Source organism: Alligator mississippiensis, chromosome 4, assembly GCF_030867095.1.
Source record: "Alligator mississippiensis isolate rAllMis1 chromosome 4, rAllMis1, whole genome shotgun sequence".
NCBI lineage: Eukaryota > Metazoa > Chordata > Crocodylia > Alligatoridae > Alligator > Alligator mississippiensis.
Window position 1 is genome coordinate 216,703,578 of NC_081827.1, and position 22,447 is coordinate 216,726,024.

At 41.8% G+C, this 22,447-nt stretch overlaps 1 protein-coding gene across 1 annotated transcript in view; it reads left to right on the forward strand.

Annotated features, from left to right (window-relative positions):
* TTC21B (tetratricopeptide repeat domain 21B) overlaps window positions 1-10,311 on the forward strand; it is a 73,597-nt gene extending 63,286 nt beyond the window's left edge. Inside the window, exons 27-29 of the mRNA XM_006270358.4 lie at window positions 5,426-5,546; window positions 6,780-6,847; window positions 9,067-10,311. Coding sequence (XP_006270420.1) covers window positions 5,426-5,546; window positions 6,780-6,847; window positions 9,067-9,144 — 267 coding nt within the window. The 3' untranslated portion in view covers window positions 9,145-10,311. The remainder of the gene's footprint in view (window positions 1-5,425; window positions 5,547-6,779; window positions 6,848-9,066) is intronic.
* The last annotated feature ends 12,136 nt before the right edge of the window (window positions 10,312-22,447 follow it).

A 22,447-nucleotide genomic window follows, 5' to 3' on the forward strand; every position in this document is an offset into this window, starting at 1 on the left:
TCCTCTGGATTCTGGTGAGGCAGCTCTACAGCTCTAGTGTTTTGATTGAGCACTTAGGATTTTTGACCTGAACTTCTGCCAGAATGGGTTTCAGGAAGCAAGAACAGTCAACAGCTTTAACTCTCCTGCTCGCTATTTCTCATTTTGTTCTTTCTCTCTGGTAATGGAGGGTTTTTTTTCCTTTCTGTCTACATACCTCTCACCTTCTTTTACTTGAAGGCTGTTTAGAAGAACCATTCCTTTACAGACATTTATATCCCCATGGTTTCTCCTCAGCAATCTACTTATTGCTACTCATAAAACTACTTTGAGTACCCTTCAGCTTCTACCTGGTAAAGACCCAGGTTTGTCTCCTGATCTTTATCCTTCTGTCAAATCTCCTTCTGTGTATTTGAAGCTTAACTTAGTTCTCATATAGATTATATTCCTTTAATAGAAATTACCCCATCCAGGAGACCCTCTCTTTTATACCAGAGGGGTTCAGTATGAGTAATTCCACTGATTACAACTGTGTCAGAATGACATTGACATTGAGGGAGAAGCAAGCTCCTGAAAGATTTAAATATTTAGAAGCAATGTCTGAAATATTTAGATAAATAAGCCTGGGCAATGAGAGGAAAAGGAAAGTGACGAAGGCCACAAAAACCTTTCACATTTGGTCCTAGCATCACAGTGATTAGAAGCTCTGCCCTGTATTAGCATTCAGTTCCTACACATAGAGAAAAAAAACAGCAAGAATTGTGTACAGCTCCAATTTTAAAGTATATTGAATTAAGAAAAAATATCAATTTTTATGGAAAACACTTTCTGCAAAACTATCCAAGATGTGTGGAATTTGACCAGAGTGACTAAACACATTATTTTGGCTTTTGTCATTGCTTTTTAGCAATCAGAAATTAATTATAAAAATGCATATATACTTCATTTACATAAATATATTGAATTAGATGCTTAGCCTTTGTCATCATCACATTTGTTTTCATGTCAGTCTGGTTTTGTCTTTCGTTCCAAAGTCAGTGAAAACCCAACAGGTATCCAAAGCCAGTGCATTACTATAGAATCAGGGTTTTTATAAACAGATTTCTTTTCTTGATCCTTCAGCTGTATTTCTTGATCCTCCATCTGTATGTCTTCTGATGTAGCACAGACTTCTAAATAAAGGAGATTTCTGCTGCCATATCTTATTCCAGTACTCCATGCACTCTCTAGTTAGACTTCTAGGTCCTAAATTGAAACCATGTCATCTGTAGACTTACAAAGTTTAATTTAAAATGGGTTTAAATAGTTAGGATAAATAGAATATAGTATATGCATTTGTCTCTTCTGTGGTGTAAATAATTGGCACAATACATAAATTAGGTACACATTTCTAATTAATGGCTTAATTTTCCTGCTGAAAATACTCAGATTATTGGCGAAGCAATACATCTTTTATAAACCATTCAAAACAAAACTCTTAAGTGAGTTTGCTTTTTCCCCAGATTTTTTTTTGCTGAATGCTCTTTGCTTTTGCATGTCTGTCTCAACTTTCTGTATCTTCTTTTCTGCATTCAGTATCATATTTACTTGATTAAAAGGTGAGGAGTTTTTCCCCATTTAACATGGGGAACAAAGCCCTCACATTACAATAAAGTATGGGGCAGGGGCAGGCAGCTGCTGTCTGCCTCCCTCACCACCCCTACCCTGCTGCCTTGGGACCCTGCTGCCCCATTCCCCCCCACTCCCTCCTCTGTGCTGCTTCCCCTTCCTCCTGCTATATCCCCCTTACCTTTGCCCTGGTGCTGTCAGGCTTTATCTTTGCTGCAACCTGAGGCATGGAACACAAAGGTAACGGGGGATTGGAGAGGAGACTGGGAGGAAGCAGGGGCAGTGAGGGACCCAAGGCTGTGGGGGGCAATAGTGTTGCGGGGTGGGGGAGGGCAAAGGCTTCAGGGGCAGGCACAAGATGAACATGGGGGGCAGGTGACAGGAAGCAAGCTGCATGCCACCCCCACCTCCTGCCTCCTTGTTGCTGCCACCTGCCCTAGTCTGTACACTACCACCTGCCCTATTACTTCCCTTCTCATCACTTGTCCCATCCCCCCCACCAGCTGCAGTGGTGTCAGAGCTAGGGGACTGCCAATTAAGGTTTTCTGATTCTACCTCTTATAGGATCTAATTTTCAGATGCCCATAGCTTTGCCAAACTGTTAAATCTGAAATGTTTCATGTTGGGCATAATCTCTAGGCTGAAATTTTCTTGAAAACTTTAACTCAAGCAGATCCAAGAATGAGGTTAGGAAAAATAAGTTGTTTTGCTGCCATTAAAAAAGAAACAAGCTTTTTTATTTGAAAAGCATTAGGGGAGTGGTTCTCACCCTCATTAGACTCAAGGCACTCCAGCTCTTAGATTGCACTCCATTTTTCACTATGGAAAAATAATAGAGCAGTTTTTCTGTTGCAAAGATCTCAAAGACCATAATAGGTCAAAATAGTTTTCAACAACTATGGATTCCTGTTCAAAATCCCTGGGTTTACCTTGTGAATCATGTTTGCCTAACAGTGCTACCGTTGCTTGGCACCCTTGAAGGATCTCAAGGCACCCCATCTACTTGTTAAGTTATAAGACTTATAAATTATTGGACTTACCTGGGGAGGAGGGGCAGCAGTTTGACCATAGTCAGACTTCTTAGATTTTTAACAGCTAAATTCTCCATAGGCTAGAGCCCATCAACACTGGGCATGTTACAGGCTGGGGCTACCTAGGACTTCTTCAATTGTATGCATCATGGAATACGAAGCTGCTTGTTTCAAATGCAGAGGAGATGAGAGGAAGAGTGGGATGAGGGAGGACTAGATTGAGGGACTTGGACTGATATGTAAGTGTGTATGTGCTGCTATTACAGTGGAGTCGCATCTTATGTGGGGGTTAGGTTCTAAAGTCAGCGTGTAAGGCGAAAATCATGGATAGTCAAAATTACCATGCCAGCAGTGACTCCCTCTGCCTCCAAAACCTCCCGCCGCCGCCACAGAGCCGTGCTTAGAGCTGTGTGGCCGGCGGCAGTGGTACAGCGCACGGTGGTGATGAGGATGGCTGTGTCACGCCAGGCCACCACCCCGCTGCTGCCCAGCGGCCGGCACACAGCTCTGGGCACAGCTCCATGGCAACAGCGGCAGGTTTTAGAGGCAGTGGCCATCACCACCATAATGGGCCTCCAGGTAAGCGGCAGCACCGCGTGCAAACTCAAGCCCCCACCTCCCCTCCCACCCTGCGTATAGTTGAATTCGTGTAAGTTAAATGTGCGTATGATGCAACTCCACCGTATATAAATCCTATCTTTATAGAGATTTATAAATCTCTTCAACAGATGTTATGCATAAAAGCAGAAGAATGTTTGTTCTTGACACCTACTGTTAAGACTAGGCAGCTAATAGTAAGGATTGCAGGCTTAATGAACATGGGCTGTGGCTCCATGCACTTTCTCTGGTAGTCCATTGGGCTGCAGACAACGAAGGCAGGTACAACTCTATTTGTATTTCTATCCAGTACCCTGGGCAGGTATGTTTTATAACATATTTGCCTTTATGCAAATAGATCTCGCCATAAGAAACTAAATAATATTATAACACCTTGCAGTATGAACAATGCTTTATTTTCACTGGGTATTTCTATTGTATTTTACTGTCCTTGAAATTAACATTAAGAAATTAGTCACATGAAGCATCATTTATATATCCAGTAAGTCATGAACTTCTTATCAGAAGCGGCCCTTTAAAATAAAATGATACAGTCATGGGGTAACAGACACATTTGTTGGAGAATAGGGATCTCAGAATCATTGCAGAAAATATTTAATGTTTGTTAGTAAAATGTATCCTTTTTACTGAACAGTGGTGTTTTTATAAACTATAAATGCTTCATTTAAGTAAGCTGATGTTGGTTCTTCCAGAATGGAGTGAGCCATCCTTCCTCCTAATACTTTTGTTGCCCTTTACATTGTGCAGCCAAATTGTGATAACCCCCATTTCAGGACAGTGGGGCAGTTTTTAGTTAATATGTTCCACCACCCTTTGCACTGATAAGCTATGACAGGAGTAATAACTTCTATTGTGAGTCTGTTTTAGTTGCCTGAAGTCTGTACACTTTTACGTGGCCTCATGGATCGACTACCCTGAGCAATAACAATTGTAAAAATGCCTCGGTGCTTCTCGCACCCTTTGCCGTCTCTCCCTTATCCCAGAGCAGCTCTTGTTCTTAGTCTCTTATTTTAACCCTGAAATGAAAACAGTGAACAGAATTCCTGTGTCTTGTCTTTATTCTAAACACTACCCATTTTTTTTATAGAATCTGGTACAATTGTATAACTGTATATGCCTTGCAAGCTATCTGCATAGATGCATATATTTAATCATTTAAACATGCTAGGGACAGACATTATACATAAACCAGTTTAAGTGATCAGAAACTGGTTTAAACCTGTAACAGAACAGATATTCAGTGCACGCAAACCAGTTTGAAAAAGGCTGAAACCGGTTTGAGATACTACATTCAACCAAGTTTATCAGACTTAACTGATTTGGATCAGACTGGTTTATGCAATGTGTGTCCCAGACCCCTTCGTGGTTTATGTTAAACCAGAGTTCCCTAGCATCCCAGATGCTTTGCTGGGCAGGGCTCTGCTGTCTGCTCCAGCCCAGGAGGGCTGGCCCCTCCCCTCTGTTCCCTGGCTGCAGCTCTGGCAGAGATGACAGGTACAGTAGTGTCTGTCTAGCTTCCTCCTGCTCCCCCCCCCACCACCACTCCCTGCTCAAGCAGGGATTCTTCCCTTCCTTCTGCCTTACACAGCATTAGCTAGTATACCATGTGCTGCCTATGGTCTGTGCTGTGGGAGACGGGACAAAGGCAGACAGGACAGTGTCGGCTTAGGGCTCTTTGGAGCTAATCAACAGGTAGCTGGTAATGTCCCTCCATTCCTACCTTGGAAAAAGTTGTTTAAGAAGCGCTTGAACTAATGAGAGAGGCTTTGTTTTGCTGATGGGGTGATAAATGCTAATAACTCCCTGCTGTGTAACTAAATGTTGTGTAAATCCCTGCTGACTCTCTCAGAGCAGCAAGGGGGGGGAGACCCCTCCCTAATCAGAGTGTCCTGCTGGTGGGGTCTGGCCACACCTCCCTCAGCTCAGCCCTGTAGAAGGGAAGGGAGGGCGGCTCTAGCGCCCCCTGGCTTCTAACCCAAGCCAATGCAAGCCTGTGCTTGCATTTCTGGAATGAAAAGGGAATGTCTGTTCACCTCCAGATTGGTTCAAGCTTTGCAGGTTAGACTAACCTGCAAAGATGGAATCAAGTCAGGCTCAGGCTTTTTGAATATCTGTCCCTAGCCTCAGTCTGTATAGGCTTCTCTGAATAAACTTTTGAAATATGTATAATACATATTTATATTTTGTAGTCCTGTTGCAAAGCCTATGAGTATATGGGATACATAATGGAAAAAGAACAAGCATATAAAGATGCAGCAGTAAATTATGAGCTGGCGTGGAAGTATGGAAACCAAACAAATCCAACAGTAGGTATGTTTGTATCCATTTTGTGGCAATAAATATAAATAAAACAGTGATGTAATGTTGGTAAGACAGTATTTCATTTTCCTAATAAGTAAAATATGTTCACTAGATGTCTTCATGTGAAAACTTGGCTATTTAAAGATCTACATTTTAATACCTTTGAGGGCACTTCTGGCAGGAGAAAATAATTTGTTTTGATGAAACTCACCAATTTACGGTTACTATTCTAGCAGGCTTCCCACAAGGCTTGCTTTGGAGCTTTTTTATTGTTTACTGTCTGTATATATAAATATACAGTTTCTAAATATAGTATCCATTTTGAAGAAACATCATTCTCTGATATACTGAGTAATGGCTCAGTTCTACCACTGTCTTATTACAGTTACATTTTGATGATTGGAATTTTTTTTAAAATACTTACATTTTCAAAATTAAGCACTCCTTTTTTTTATTTCCAGCTCATTTGGTACCCAGTTGAGAGCTGTTCAGGGTATATTTAGTTGCTAAAAGCCCACCTGAGATGGTTAATGAATTTTTACTATTTGAGTATGACCTTTTGTGCTCCTACTTAATTTATACAGAAATATTTCTAAACAACTTACAAAATAGTTTTTGTCTCCTCCCACCCCCTCCAATTAAAAGTCTGCTTCTAGATAACTAAGATGGTGGTTTTCCAGCTTGTCTTAATTTTGGACTTTGATGAGGGTACCGCATAAAATAAATGCTGTCTACAGTGCAACATTTTACAAGTCTCTTTAGTAACATTATGCTTTTTTAAAGAAGGGTTGTGATGGCTTTTGTGTATAATCTAGAACACAAGTGTTTTCAACAAAATAATCAACATCTTGGCTGTATATAATACAGACAAATTTAGGTTAGAGAAATTGAGACCCAAGTGGCAGAGTACAAATACACTGGTTTGATGAACTAGAAACCTGCCTCTATAAAAACAGGTATTAATTTTTACATATTAGTAATGAGCAAGAATGATTTTGTAGTGAGAGACCCTTGCTGAGGTTTCTGAGCGTATCTTTGTACTGGGAGAAGACAGGGAAATTTCTGGTAGTCCCAGGCTGTGGCCTGCCTGGAAAATAGTCTTAAGGTGTTCATCAAAGTTAGTAAACAGTTATTTCAGCTCTTTTTCTTAAGAATTTCCCAAAGGCAAAACTTAACTTGAACATGTTTTATTTAATTAATTTTAAACATAATACTTCTCACTGGCATTTCTGCTATTCACAGGATACAAGCTGGCATTTAATTACTTGAAAGGGAAGAGATACGTTGATGCTATTGATGTCTGTCATAAGGTAGACCTTCTTTATTATTATTACCATGACTTCCTTCAGTCCGCTACTACACAGTGCATGTATTATGCAGTTAACTGGTTAATCACGCAATACATTTAGACTAGTCACGTGTGCAAAGTAATTATTGCTATAAAAAGAGCCAAGCTAGCTATAAAGTTGGTGCTTGAAAATGTGTAACAACTCTATAGCTGGTTTCTATCTAGCTTTAATTAGAATATGTAGCAGGACCCTCAGAGGTTGAGTTAGCTGTATGTGTGCATGCCTGCTTTGTGCATATTGTTATTTCTTTTTCATTGGATTTTATGAATTGCATAAATTCTTCCATTTGGTAAATGTTTAGGCTTTTAGTTCAGCTCCTTTGACCTTGAACTCTTCAGATTGGGAAAATGAGTAAGAGAGCGTCTGTTTTGCATGGGATAACAGAGGAACATTGTGGTTTGAGGTTGGAAAGCCTCATAAAAATGCATCTTAACAAGTTACTAAAACATTGCATAAAATTATCTTGAATAGCGCCTCTGGGAAAAAGTATTTTTATAAAGCCAGTTATCTTTCTGCATTTGGTGTAAATTAATATCAGTTTCCCCAATTCTGTTTTATAACTTTTTCATTGATTGTTAATGATTCAAATACTTTGAATCCAAGATGTGAAATAAATAAGTTCTGGAGGTTATAAAATTGTATCCAAATGATATTAATCTAGTCCCCTATTATAATTAGCACATATGTTTATCATAGTAGTTTCCAAGGAGTTCTGGGGGCTCCACTGTTCTATGAATTAAACAGAGAATAGCAGAATATCCTAGCTCTCAAGAGCCTGCAGGTCTGACCTAGGTGATGGGAAAGGGATAGCACACAAGCAAAGTGAATAATGTGATGGGAGCAAATGTCGTTTTAATTCTATGACTGTTTTGGCACAAAGGAGAGGGAAGGGAAAGAGATATGTTAGAAGAAAAAAGCAAAGGGGACTTCTGAAGGGAAGGGAGAAAAGGTTAAAGAAACAGATGTGGAGTGAAGTTGAGATGGAGACTGAAGAAGGGAGGGAGGAAAGGGTGTCCCACAGGCACAAACAATCTTTTCAGCCCAGGGCAGAGAATGTCCAGTCATGGTCCCTGCCTTGGCTGCCTCTCAGCTGCTTCTACTGGCTTGGAGTCTCTAGCTGATACTTCCCATCGTGCTTCCCCAAAGCTATGTGGCTAAGGAAAGGGAGTAGTTCCTCTTTGAATACACCTAGTCTCAATCTCATTACATATCTATCAGCTGAGATAAAATATAATACTGTATTTCTTCAAATCCAAGGTAACTTTGAAGTTAAGATAGACCCCGCCCCCCATATAATTAGATTCTATACATGGAAAATTATAACTTTTTTGGGGGGGTGCCTTAAATTTCCCCCCATGCCCACCCCTGACTATGAGGCAGGCAGACCAATGTCCTTCACTGCCCCTTGTCCCCTGCTGCCTTTTTTTGGTGCCTGCCCCCCCTCCCCCATCTCCCTTGCTACAGGCCCCGACCTCCCCAGAACCTACCCCAACCCCTTGCTTGTGCCTCACCCATGCTGCCAGTCCCCCTCCACCCTGCCTGTTCCCCCCACTTACCTTCTGTGGCAGCTCTGGCCCCAGCTTCAGCTTGGGGACAGTCAGTGATTCCAGCCTGGTATGGGCAGGCAGAAGCAGCAGTGGCAGCTCTGGGCCTAGCCAGGTTGGGGCTGCAGCCGGAGCCAAAGCCGAAGGTAAGTGGCAATGGGGGCGAAGTAACCAGAGGGGCTGGTGGGGGGGGGGGTAGGCTAAGCTCACCCCTAGCCACACACTGGAAGTTTCTGTGTGGTCCCTGCTCACCTTGCGCAGCCTGCTCTGTGCTCCCTCCATCCCTACTGAGTGATCTTCCCTAACACTCCCACCACCACCACCAGCTTGTACCGTTCTGCACAAGCTACCCTGGCCTGGGGCAGGCAGTGACACAGCTCCAGCTTGAAGCTGGGTCTGCACCAGCTGCCTGCCCTGGGCCGTTAATTGAAAATAAGATGGGGATCTCCCCGCCCCCATGTTGATTGGGTAGCAGGGGAAACCTTATGTTGGATTTGAGTAAATATGGTACCATTGATAAACAGAATTTTCAAGGTATTTACTGAGGTTTAGAAAGTTTAACATGAAGCTCAATACTAATTAATTTAGGCTTTTAACTGTTTTTTAACCTATGTTTTTTATTTTTCTTTTGCCAAGGTCCTAGAGGCACACCCGAACTACCCAAAGATCAGAAAGGAAATACTTGATAAGGCCCGTGCATCTTTAAGAACCTGAAACTTGTTTGAATGGCTTACTAATTTTTTTAAATTTGTAAACAATGAATCTGCTGTTACAGTGCTAGGGGCCATATCAGTACCTAAAGATGGGGACTGCTTGATACTTTATCAACTCTCATATGCTGTTTCCCTTTGAGGAAAAAAGAGATAATTTCTTTATAGCAGCGAGTTTGTTTTCTCTAGTAGAAATGGATCTAATAAACTGAAGCACAAATACTATGTTAATTATACTTTTTTACTAGATGGGAAACTAGATGACAACTGGTGGCGATCTTCCAACAGGAACTATCTTTAAATTTTACAAACATGACCAGTGCTTGGCCAGTCCTCCTCCTCAACAGGAAGAAGTATTGCTGTTCTATGTTAAAAAAAAAAAAAAGCATCATCAAAAATACAAGTAGCCACAATGAAGGCCATAATTACGTTTATGTAGAACTGGTTTTGACCATTCTTCAGACAGATGGATTCAGACAATGCAATATCCTTCTGGCTTCTACTAGTGGTTTACATACTGTGGATAAATTTCAAATTGACTTTTTAAAATTATGACCATAGTATATTCCAAACTATGGATTATAAAAAATCTGTATTTTTTTTAAACAAACAAAGGATTTTTAAATAAAATTACATTTAGCCCCTTGCACTTCCTTTGCATTTAGTAATCTACAATTAGAGAAAAGGCAGGGACAGGCACACCATTAGACTGTTTGTTGTCCTTGAGCAGCTCCATATTTTAAAAATAGGTTTCAAGAAATTTCTGATAATTCCTGTAGTTTTTTTTCTTTCCTTCACTGAAAGTAACTGTTTTTGTCACTAACAACAACAGTGTCTCCTAAAATGAGAGGACAAACCTCCTATATTGATTTAGGACAATGGGACAAACTTCCTATATTGATTGATTAGAATGGTGAGTTTTTTTCATTCTAGTAAATAATTTTTCCAGCAGTTTTATCAGTCAAGTATATATATGTACTTACACGTGTGTGTGTGTGTGTGTGTGTGTGTGTGAGAGAGAGAGAGAGAGAGGGAAACAAGTATGTGTGCAAATGATTGTCTTGTGTAAACCACTGGAAACGTTTTTCAGACAAACTTTGTGTTATGGCAGTCTTAAGATCTTCTGTTGTGTACACAGTACTGGTTTCCCATAAAACCAGTTGCTTTCTGACTCATGAGTGGATTCTGAATTTTTCTCTCTCGAATGGTATAACATCTTGCCTTACAAAACTTACTGTACTGCTAGATTTAGTCTTCAAATAGCACATCATATTATCTCTTAAAACAAGAGCTGTTTTGGCATGAAGAGACTTTTTCAAACTAGTAATTATTTTAGGGAGTTCACCAATCTAAATTTCCTCTCTAGGTAATTCTAGCTTCTTATTTTGACATTTCATAAGGGTTATAAGAGGAAAGATGACATCAAAAATGTTATGCCTTTTGGAACTTAAAGGTATCTAACACCACATACCAATACTTGAATATAAATATGCTGGGTAACTTTTTTTGTTAAATCAGCCATGTTAGCCTGTAATAAAATCTGGTAGTCGGGAGTAAAGCCCAGAAAACCAAGAATTTTAGTATTATGTAGTTTTCAGCGAGTGTCCAGAGGAAGGATTGTTTAAGGGTTCACAGAGTGGACTAGGATACAGCCTCCAAAAAGCCACATCAACCATAGGTGAAGGACACCTTGTGAAGGAACTGGCCATTGGCATCATATTGTTAGTAAATACTTTGCCAACATTTGCACAGAAGCTGCATTCATGGAGAAGAAATATATGCTACACAGAACAATATTGACTCTTATGCAAGTCTCTACCCAGGCTGGAGAACAACACGGTAATTCAGGGCACAGTATATCTTCATTGGCAAATGTGAAGCCTATAATTCACTACACTAAGTTGTAGCATAAGCAAGATTCAGAAATCAGAGGTAAAAACATCTAAAGGTGACAACTCTGTCAGTGATGTTATTAACTGTGCAACTAATGCCTCTCCAGCAACAGGCTGCCTAACTCCAATTCTCACCCACCCGCTAGGTCTTGCTTATAGACTCAGATGCAAGCTGTGCCCCCTCATTAACAGATCACATCATTGGACCAAACAACATGGGTTATAACATCTGTGCTTTGTTCATCTGCTCCTCCACCAACACTACATAGCTGCTGTCCGCTTACTATGCCCCTCAGCTCCCTACATTGGCCAGATGGGACAAACCCTGTATAAAAGATTGAGCAAACACTGATTCAACATCTGATCATCAAAGCCTGTTGCAGAATACTTTTAACTCCCCCCCCGATGTTTTATCGCTGACCTCAGAGTAGCTATCCTTAAACAACAACAACTTGAAAAATCAACTTAAATCTACATTTCAGAAGAAATCATCTAGATTGTTAACCATGGTCTCAACAGGGACTAGGGATTCTTATTCTATTACTTCGACTAGCTGTAAACTCCCATGTCCTAACTACCTTATTCATTTCAACTGATCTAATCAACCTACTTTTTACTTTTCTTAACTGTTCCTTTGCCTTCTATGCTAGACCCTTTGGGTGCAGACAAAAGTGACAATTTTCAGGCAGCCTAGCCACAAAAAGCAGTCTATAGCCATGACCAAGCACACAGCTGCAGACTGCTTAAAAAATGGCTAATTGGATGACAATCTGAATCCTCATTGTACAAGGGTTCAGATGAGATAGTGTCTTCTGTAACTTTGTCTGGCAGCCTCCAAGCTGTTTTTAGAAAAGGAGGGGGGAAGTAGTATTGCCAACCCCGCTGTGCCAAAAATCATGAGACAAACTCTGAAAAGTCAAGAGATTGGCACATAAATCATGAGATGCTATTTTTGAAGTGAGGGGGGGTGTGGGGGGGGGGAGTTGGAGACTAGGAAGGGAGTGTCCCCACACACCCTGGCAGGGTGAGGGGTACTGTGAGTCAGGAGTGAGAAGCAGCAGCAGGGCTGGGCGGGCTGTGGCTTGGGAGTAAGAAGCAGACAGATGCACAGACAACACCCAGCTGGTAAAGATGGAGGCAGGGGGGTGGGGGGAGATGGAGGCTCCCACTGTGAGGGAGGGAGTGGAGGAGGGGCAGGGGCGAATGGGGCTCCAGGGCCAGGCCAGGTCATCAAGAGGCATGGGAGAGGGGCACGGCTCCCCACAGCAGCACACCTCCATACAGGAGGCATAGGGGATATGTGTCCCCCGCAAGAGAGTCAGGCTGCCCAGTGTGGGCTCGGGGTTCTGTGCCCTACTGCCTTTGCCCCAGGAGCTCAGCCACGTGACCCCAGAGTACCTCCTGCTAGCGGGTGGGCAAGGGATGTGCCACGCAGCCAATGTGCCCCATATCCCCTGCCTGCCCAGTGGGTGATGATGGCATTGCACAGCTGAGCTCCTGGGGCAAGGCACCAGGGCACAGAGCCCCAGCCCACAGTAGGCAGCCCGCCTCTTCCCTTTGGGGGGGACATGCCCCCATGCCCTTCCCTTCCACTTACCAGCTGGAAAAATCTGGAGATCTGAGGGTTGGATCAGGAGATCACGAGTCAGAGTTATTTTGACTTTGTTGCAAAACCATCCTGAGACTTGGGATTTCAGTTGATGCTACTGGGGAAGGGAGGGGAGGGAGTTTGGTCTGGGTATTTTTTTTCCAACCCCTGCTGGAGGGTGAAGAAGGTGTATTGGAGCCTCCCCAGGTCGGGGGAGAGGGGGTTCACCCTCCAGCGCCAGCTGAGAAACTGCTAGAACAAGCTCCCTCTGCTCCATTTCCCCCCTCCCATTCTGAAAATGGGCAGGCTGGGAGGGAGGAGGGCCTGTTGCTAGGGGAAATTGGCTGCAGGATCCCAACCAGCAGCTAGATTCCCCTTGCCCCTGGAGCCAACAGTGAACTTCTGTTTGGTCCGGGGGATTGTTGCAACCCAGAACACTTCCTGCAAAGATTTCTGAGTTACAGCAGAAAGCTGCATGTCTGCCTGTGCCCTTTCTTTCAGTGATTCCTTTCATAGTAACAGACCAAGTAGGTTGTTGCCTATAAAAGCTTATGCCTCTGAATCATCCTACCCTGCCTTCGGTCATACTTCAGATTAACATGGCTATGGCTAGCCACCTCTCTGAACTATATCAGTGTTGCAGTTTTATCAATAGAACTTGACTGGAAGGACACCAGTGAGTTACGAGACCACAGTTCTTGGTACGACAGAGCCACTCACTCTCTTGTAGTCAGCTCCGTGCTTCCAGCCTTTTGGCTTTTATTCTTTGTGCAAGTAATGCAAATAAGCCTGGGGTGTATAGGAGAGAGGCTCGTGTACCATTACAGAAGACAAATTTTCTTATTTATTTCTTCAAAGAAGAATCAACCACAAGTAGTGATTTAAATGCACTGGATTTACTTGAATCCAAGACCATTTTGAATTTAAGATGACTCCCCAATTAGCTTCTAGATACAGAAAATTACACGCTTTCCCCTGTGCTCCCCTCTACACCACACACCACTCCCCCTGCACCACATGCTCCATTTCCTATATTCCTCCGCACACTATGGGTCTTCCTCCCCCCTGTTCCACGCATCGCCAACTACCACATGAGCCGCCAGGGCCCTGTCCAGAGCTGCAGTAGCTGTCTGTCAGTCCTGTACTCAAGTCAAAGACTAAGGGTTTTTCCATGCTGAATGAGAAAAAAAACTCATCTTAAATTCAAGTAAGTAAGTTATTTCGGGGGTTTAAAAAATACAGCCTTGAGACTGAATTCAACCTGTGGGATCATTTCATCCAGCCTGCCATCAGTGGCGTACTGATGGAGGGGCAAGAGGGAGAGGGGACCCCAGGCACCGGCCAGGCCAAGAGACCACAGTGCCTCCTGCATTTGGTGTGTGGCCCACCCTCCTGCCCGGTGGCTTGTACGTTTCTTTACCTGTTATGGCTGGAAATTCGGGCCACTGTCCCTCCCCTGGCATGCTGCAATGTCAATTTCACTGTGGAAGTGCCGTGGTGCAGGAAAGGGGGCTCTGCAGCCTGCTCGGATCATCCATGGGGGGCTGGGGGGCAAATGCAGACATTGGCCCCCGGGTGCTGGAGACCCACAGTATGCCACTGCCTGCCATGCTACTGGAAGTTGAGGGAGTGTCAGGGGCTTCAGAATTTGGGGGCCTTGGGTCCATGGCCATGAATCTCTACAGCAATGGGGGTATGCTGTGTAGATACAGGTCTAATTCACTCTGCTGCCACAAGACCCTGTAGCTTCTGCTGGCCCTGTGGATCCAGCCCCGGAGGAGCCCCTGTGGTCCAGATCTGCCCTTGAGCCTGAGGGTAGTTGAACAGCCCTGATCTATTTAATTCTTCCCACAAAAACATTTCCTGTCTGAATACAGAGTCTGAATTCACCTGCCCATGATGGCTGTGGATCTCCAATAAAGTGAATCTGAGTCTAATAGTGACCTCCTGTTTGTACTCCTGTTGTTTGTAGTCCTCCTTTGTGTTGCAGACAGGTTACTAGGCCAAAGGACTGCTTTATTAATCTCAGAAAGGGGAAACTGAAATTGAATACCTGTTAGCATGCTGACGATTTATATTTAAAACAAGACCTACATTTTGGGGAAATAATGGGTCAGTAACTGTCTGCACATTTCCCAGGATATTAATTTGAAGGGACAGTATCAATATTATTAGATGAAAAGTTTATTTGGCAAAGAGTCTTCTAGACTACACCAATTAGGGTGTCTGACTGGAAGAAAATTCCTAATTTTCAGTCAATAATTTAAATTTATTAATTGAACTAAAATGGTCACAGCAGTCCCCTTTCAGAGTGCATAAGCTTCCAGATGTAGAATTTGGTAGACATAAAAGCTGCCTTAAAAATTAGATTTTTTTTTTAGCTTTGAATGAATTATGGCTCTCCATATTTCCATTCAATACAATAAAATGAAATCTATCATTGATCTATAGACCTTTAATACAGTGGTTCTCAACCTTTTTTATACTGTGGACAGGAGCGGGAGGGGGCACACAGAGCCAGCTGCTTCCCTCCCGGGGCTGCCCTGCCACCCACCTTTAACCCTGCACATGACTGCCAGTGGCAGAAGCGGCTTGCCTGGGTGGACAGACGGGTCAGGAGGGTGGGGAGGGGGTGCGTGCCACGACCCAGCAGCCAACCCTTCACAGCCTAGTACTGGGCCATGGCCTGGTGTTTGGGAGCCTTTGCTTTAGTACTACTAATACTGCTCTCTTTTTCTTAGGATAAAACTTCACCTAAGACTTGTCTTGCTTTAAGGCTTAGGTTTTCAATTTACTTTATTCTTCCTTAGATTCTTAATAAACTAGATTCTAAGATATTTAAATAAAGATTTTTTGTGTGTAAAAACCATGCACACTTCCTCCTTTCATTCCCCAAAACAAGTACCTTGGCTTTATCAGTGTTTAAACTGTTGAAAAAACATCTAACTTTTTGGGAGCCTCTGTGGGATTGAAACATTAATAGTGCATCACCTGCATAAAGCAGACAAGAAGAGTGTTGTTCAATATCACGGATGTGTGGAACTGATTTCCCATGTATGTATTTTAAATGATTCAAGAATACAATAAAAAGTAACGGAGCAGGTTAACACCCTTTTCATACCTCAGTCTTTGATGGAAAAGCTGTTGGACAAGGCACTACCATAATGCACTCTAGATGTTGTAATTGAATAGGAAGTAATGATTAATTGTAACAGAGCATTATCCATTCATGTTCCTGCCAGTTTCTTCCATAATTTGAACCTGTCTATAGAGTCAGTCTCCCTTTATATCTGTGAAAGCTACATATAAATGATTTTGTCCTTTCACATATTTTATTGCCAAATAATGTAGCAAATTTTCCATATGATGTTGCTTAGCAACCCATCTTCTTGCCTTTAGTAAATAGGGAGGGGAGAGGAGGGAGTCTGTGTTTCATATTGATCCATTCATTGAAACTGGAGCTTTAAGGCTTGTGACTATAGCAACAGAAGCCACAGGTGTCCCCTCTACCACCACCCCCTCCATAGGTACAGCATGCATGGAATATTTTTTCTAGAATAATTATAGGGCAGCCATTCTGACTAAAGGAGTGATTCTCAATCTTTTTAGACTCAAGGCACCCCTTGAAAAATGCCAGCTCTAAGCTTTCACTTGTTTTTTGACTGCAGAAAAATAGAGCAATCCTGTTGCAAAGACCTCAGGAAAAAAACCACAGCAGGTTAGAGTGTTTTTGACACTGTGAAATTTGAAATCCTTGGATTCTGTGAATCATGTAGGTGTGTTCACACTTATCTGTGCTAATAATGTTGGCTACAAATGTCCAACTCGGGATCCTTAAAATTCTAGTTTATTAGGCGGATTGAAACACTGTAATCATAAACCTTGGGGCTGGTCCACACACACACATGCACACATGCACACACATACACACACACACACACACACAGTAGCAGGCTACAGAGTCAGGTATACCTATCCTACAAGCGCTGGAGTCTGTCGTTGAGGCTTCTTTCAGTGTGGTGTTATCTTCCAGAAGGGGGTCGCCGGCTGGTCCTTCTGGCTGGACAGGTCTGGTCGAGTTGGAGATCAAGAGGGCGCCACTGAGGGTCACTTTTCACTGCCTTTTATCTGTCCCTGGCAGACTTTGGTGACTCCCCAGTTTTCTGGTTTGCCCAATCCAGGGGTCATTGACCCTCGTGGGACTTCCCCCCCCTCGGTGGCTACTGGACAGCATCTGTCAGCCCCAGGGGTCGTCCGCATGTACATGCAGGTTTGGGAGTCCGTTGATGAATTTAGAATAGGGCTCTGGGAGTGGTCGATCTGGAGATATTCAGCCCCAAAGTTGGTCTCTGGTGTTGATTAAGTCAGGCCAGGGCTTCTAGCCCTTGATCAGTGAGGTATAGAGATTTCCTGGTTGTTACACTGTCTTCTATTGAGTTCAGCTTCCAGGTGATAATTGCTGCCTGCTTCCATGTTACACATTCAATCACTGATTCACTCACTCTTTCAGAGGCCAGCCTGATACAGGGAAGAGCAGTTTGATTCCTGCCTTTGTTAACAATGTTACAATGTATAACTTACTAAAACACATTTAGTTGAAAGTTGAAAGGTGAAGAGTATAAAATATAAGCTACAAATGCCATGGCACACAAATAGATAAAAATACCAAACTACAAGGGGAGATACAAAATGCACACATACAAATTTTAAAATACAATTCCTTATCTTAAAGTGAAAGAGAGAGGAAGGAAGAAAAGGTAGAAAAAGAGAAACATATCCAAAGAGGGGAGAGCAAATGCAGGCAAGAGGAAAAGGGGGCTTTCTGCTACATTAGAGGAAACAGGGGCTTTCTGCTACAATATTGTATGGCACCCTCAATATTCAAGAGACTCTCATGGCACCATGGTTGAGAATCACTTCTATAAGCCTTTTAAAAATAATTTTCTATCCTGAGTGCTATGCAAATACCAGAAAAATGTTTTTTAGAGGAAAGACAAAAGGCAGGGTAGATCTGCATTTTATACACTAAATCAGAGATGCAGAGCATACATTTTGTAAGCAGTGGGCTTATTTCATCAGATGCTGTGTTCTTTCACAGCATCTGAAGTAAACCCACTACTTACAAAAGGTTATACTATGCATCTCCAATTTAGTTAGTAAGGTGCAATCTACCCTGCCTTCTGCCTGACTTCACACTAACATGGCTAACTAACCCTATCGTGAGAAAAAAATATGACAATAATTCCACCAATGACTACAAGTATGCTGTCCTAAATTTGTTAAGAAGTAGAACTGGAAACATACAGCATCTTAAAATAAAAGCAAAACAGGTTTTCCTGGGGTCAGGTAGGCCAAGTCTGCCCATATTATCAACAATTTTACAAATTGTAACTATGTTAGGGAGGCTCCATAATAAGGATAGATTAAGGATCTAAATAAACTCTGATTCTACAAGCAGGTATGTAATAGCTTACACACACAAGAGTCCTATTGAAATTATAGTAAGACTGCAACAGTGGGAGATAAAATGATAAAACTTTGTGAAAAGAACTGATTTCAGAAAGAACCATGAAGCATCATGGAGTGTTTGTGATTAAAATCCTGGTCCTATTAAAGTCTAATGGCAAAAGTCTCCTAGGCCAGCAGGGCCAAGATTTGACCCTTTGGCATCTGTACCAAACAGATAAAGATGCTAACCTAAGAAAACATGCCATTTAAAACTAACAGTAGCTAACTCATCAGCTACTGTCATCAATAAAGTATTGCCACTGACACGTGTCAGCTCTCTTCAAAGGGAATATATAAAGTTACTCACAGTCATAAACAAGGATCAAGGAATTAGTCTAGAAGATACTACCCAAAGTCTGTAATGCTCAAGAAAATTGTGTTAAAAAGTTTGTTGGCACCTTTTCGGAAAGAGTTTTTTTAAATATTTTTGGTTAATATGGTTTTTTTACATTGTAAATAAGCTCTAAATGCTGTTATTTAAAGTCTGTTTGATCAATAGACTATTGTGAAAAGGCCTAGATTAATAAAATGACAAAGCAAATGAAAATGTTTGTATCAAATAGCAATTTTATTTGAATACGCAAAATGTTTATTGTAAAAGGCAATGAAGGATGCTGCTTCTGAGCCTTCTGAATCATGGATGGTACCTCACATTGCATTTTTTCTTAATTGAGAAACTACTGTAGAAAAGGATGTTGCCATGTTGTTTATTATAAACGATGGCTAGTCAAGGATCCATTGTCTTCCTAAGTAAGTGTTACTTTGCATGCATGGGAGGGAGAGTTGCAAATAAGTAACAGAAGATATTCATTACCTCACAGTACACCTCTTATAATAGCAGCAAAGTGCTCTCCAGAAAAGCAAAATGAAATTTTTAGCTGCTATCTGTGTGGCTGATCTGAAAGAAATGGTTTATGTCAAATTAATGATCCAGCTGGTACAGGATCAAAAGGTGCTACAGGCAAGCAAGAACATGCTAACCAATAAACAGTGAAAAATAACTGAATCTTTTTTTTTTCAATTGGAGGAAGATTCTTGGAAAGCAGCAATTCCAGAAAATACCTGCAATGATTATAGACCAGCAAATTGGATAGGAGCTTTCAATTTGAAATGGTGGGGAAAAAAGCCAAACCAAACCAGAGGCTATTTTGAGCCTTGTATGTAAGGGCATTGTATCACAGACTTAGGGAGCTTGTCTACCTACATGCTATTGCACATGGAACACTGAAATTCAACACTGGAAAGTGGACAACAAAATGAGAAGGGGATCCAAAGGGGTAAAAAAAAATAAATAAAAAATAATTAAGTGTATGAAGGGCTGACCTAAGGAAAATAATAGTAAATCTATTGAGCTTTGCTAACAGATGACAAATAGTATAAAAACTGACTATAACTGAGAGTTTACTACAGAAGGGGAGGAATTATTATATAGAGGTCCTGGAGTGTGCAACTGTGTACTGAGATAATTTTATTTGTTATATAGTTTTATTGAACCACACAATATAAAATGTATTCCACAGTCATTTCAAATTAGAATGGGTATAGTAGAGTGCAAACTTCATGGTATAAAAATCAACTGATTCACTTAGATGAGTCATGTGAAAGCACCTTGTGAGAAAAAAGAAATTGTCTGGGGTTTTTTTGAAAGGAGAAAATTGGAATACTTGTCAACCAATTAAAGGCCCAAACACTATTTTTGTGCCTAACAGCAATGATGATTATAATCCTTCACTGTGATTCCTTCCTTTCTCTACTTCTCTGGGTTTTGATTATTTGCTTTAGAAACTCTTTTCTTGATTGGTCATATGTTCCTGGCCCAAACTGCTATGACTATGGAATTTATACAATATATTCTAAGATATACAGTTACCTATAGTAGTTGTAGAATATTAAAAATACATGATTTTTGGTATTTTATTTTTTTAGATTTATATCATGCCTTCTCCAAAAATCTCAGAGTGGCTATGCTTATAGAAGTACTTCCTTTAGAACTCAGTCTTTGTTTTGCTCAGTATTGACTTAAGAGTCTATTAGCAGCATGTTAGTACTTAGTATTTTAAATATAAAGTATGCATGGCAAAGAGTACAAAGTAGGAACTCCAACTTAAATAATTTTCCTTTGATTTCTTCCTAAGGGAGGAAGGAAAGGCTGATGGTATACTTTTTTGACATCATGACTCTCACATCAAATGTATAGCATTCCAGAAACAGAGCCTGACAAATGGGTAGGAATTGAAGCAGTGGTCCAAAAACTCTGCAGGAATTGAAATATGAGAACCAATCTGACCCTGCTCTACTCACTTTCTGACCAGGTGTTCCTTCTGTTTCAGACTTTAGGAGCTTCTCTTTACTGTGCTCAAATGTCATGAAACTCCTTTTCAGTGTTGTCTCAGCACCAGAAGCATAGAGCTGTATGCTTTTCATGCTTATGAACACCACAGGAAACAAAATTTAACCTGCTACACTTCTTATGTTATCTGAAGAACTTGTAGCCCTGGCTAATAGTTAATATGCACATGGTATTTTTTCTGTATAGGACTTCCAGACTGGGCTGCAGCTGGAGAAATATTTAGAAAAAAGAATGTTACTAACATCACTGCGCCTCCAAATGCTTTAGATTCCAAGGCAAGGCTTCTACAACAGCTCCGCTTCAGCCCCTTTCTTCATTTTCCAATTCAATTGTAATGAAATTGGCATGAATATGTGTTATGGTAGTTCAGTGGCAAAGACTGTCTTTTGTTTAAGGATCATATGACTTGATTGCAGAGAACTGGACTTAGTGATCTGGACCTCCCTTCTAAAGCTATGCTTTAAGCATGTAACACCAGTATTAAAAGCTAGTGCTGCAAAACAACATTGCAAAATAACAGAAAAAGCCTGAGAAATAAATGAGTAAATTCAGCCTTGCTCCGAAAAGTAACAACTTTTTAGGCTGTATTCACACTATAAACCTCTGTCATATTTGAATCTGGATGTACAGAATTGAGTCAAATGACATGATTCTGACCACTGTTTAAGCTTTGACTTCACTATGAAAAAGGTGGATTTTGGTGTGTTAGTACTGGTGTGGACAAGGATAGTTGTGTTTCTGATGTCCTTGCTAGTAGATGTAAAACATGGGGAGCAAAAGGCAAGGGAGAGAAGCGCCTTGTAGACTGAATCTGAGAGGCATAAACTCTTGTAAACAAAAGCTCACGTCAGATGCTATGAACAGACATGCCCATATCTCTACCCTGCCTTCTGCCTAGCACAACTAACTTCTCTCTGCACAGAGGGCAAACTAGAGCTTAGTTCTGCCAGCAAACATACTACATTTTTACTATGTATATGGACATAGTCTCAGTGATCCAGTACAAATCCTATTCAGTCTCTCATCTGAGAACTGTGATTAATGAATGGCACAAACTTCAATAGATAAAGCAGAGATAGGAAGCACAAATCCTATTGTCTTGTTTTACCTATAAAATATGTTTACATTTCAAATTTCTTCTTAACACTGCAAAATCAGTATAACTACAAGTGAAGGACCTACCTACCGATTGGTTCAGTACACTTATTAACGATGAGCCAGAAAAAAATACAGTCTGAGACTTGGGGCTGAGTGTGTGGGGGATGCTTTGTAGATGCCTTGTAGTTTAAAGCATGGTGTTCACCTGAAGGTTACAGACGTAAAGTTGGACTTATCTTGCTATTTATTTTTAAATCACCCCTCAGAGTAAAGCCTGACCGCAAATAAGCCTTGTTCGCAATCCAATTTGGTGCAGAAGTCTTCTGAAAGTTGCTCCTAGCCTGGGAGAGAGCTTTCTGGGAGAATACACACAGCTATTGAAGAGGACACAGTGCGATGGCTTTTCTCTTCAACTACTGCGATCCTCTCTCTATGGGCTTTTTTGTATTCTGTTTCCCAGCAACACAGGCTGAGGGTGCCTGCTCGACCACGGCTTACAGGCAGCACTTCTCCTTTTGGAGAAATCCCCCAGAGCATCCTGCTGTTCAGGGAAATGTCAGTGCTGAAAAGCTGCAGAAGTCCACTTAATTGGAAACGAAGAGAAATGAGCACAACAAGTGGTGGTGGGACAGCAGGAGAGTCCTCCCCTCCCCCCCTCCCCGAGTCCTAGTGTGCAAGAGCAGACATGTCCTCGGACCAGCACGGCTCCAACCAGCCCCCCGGCGGGAGCAGGCGCCGGGTGCGGGGTCACGGCCGCTACCTCCGCAGCTTATAAAGCATCAGGCGGCGGCGGCCTCAAACAAGCGTGTCTGCCCCGCGGCGCAGAGGGAGCCGGAGCCGGAGCCGGAGCCGGAGCCGGCCCAGCTCAGCC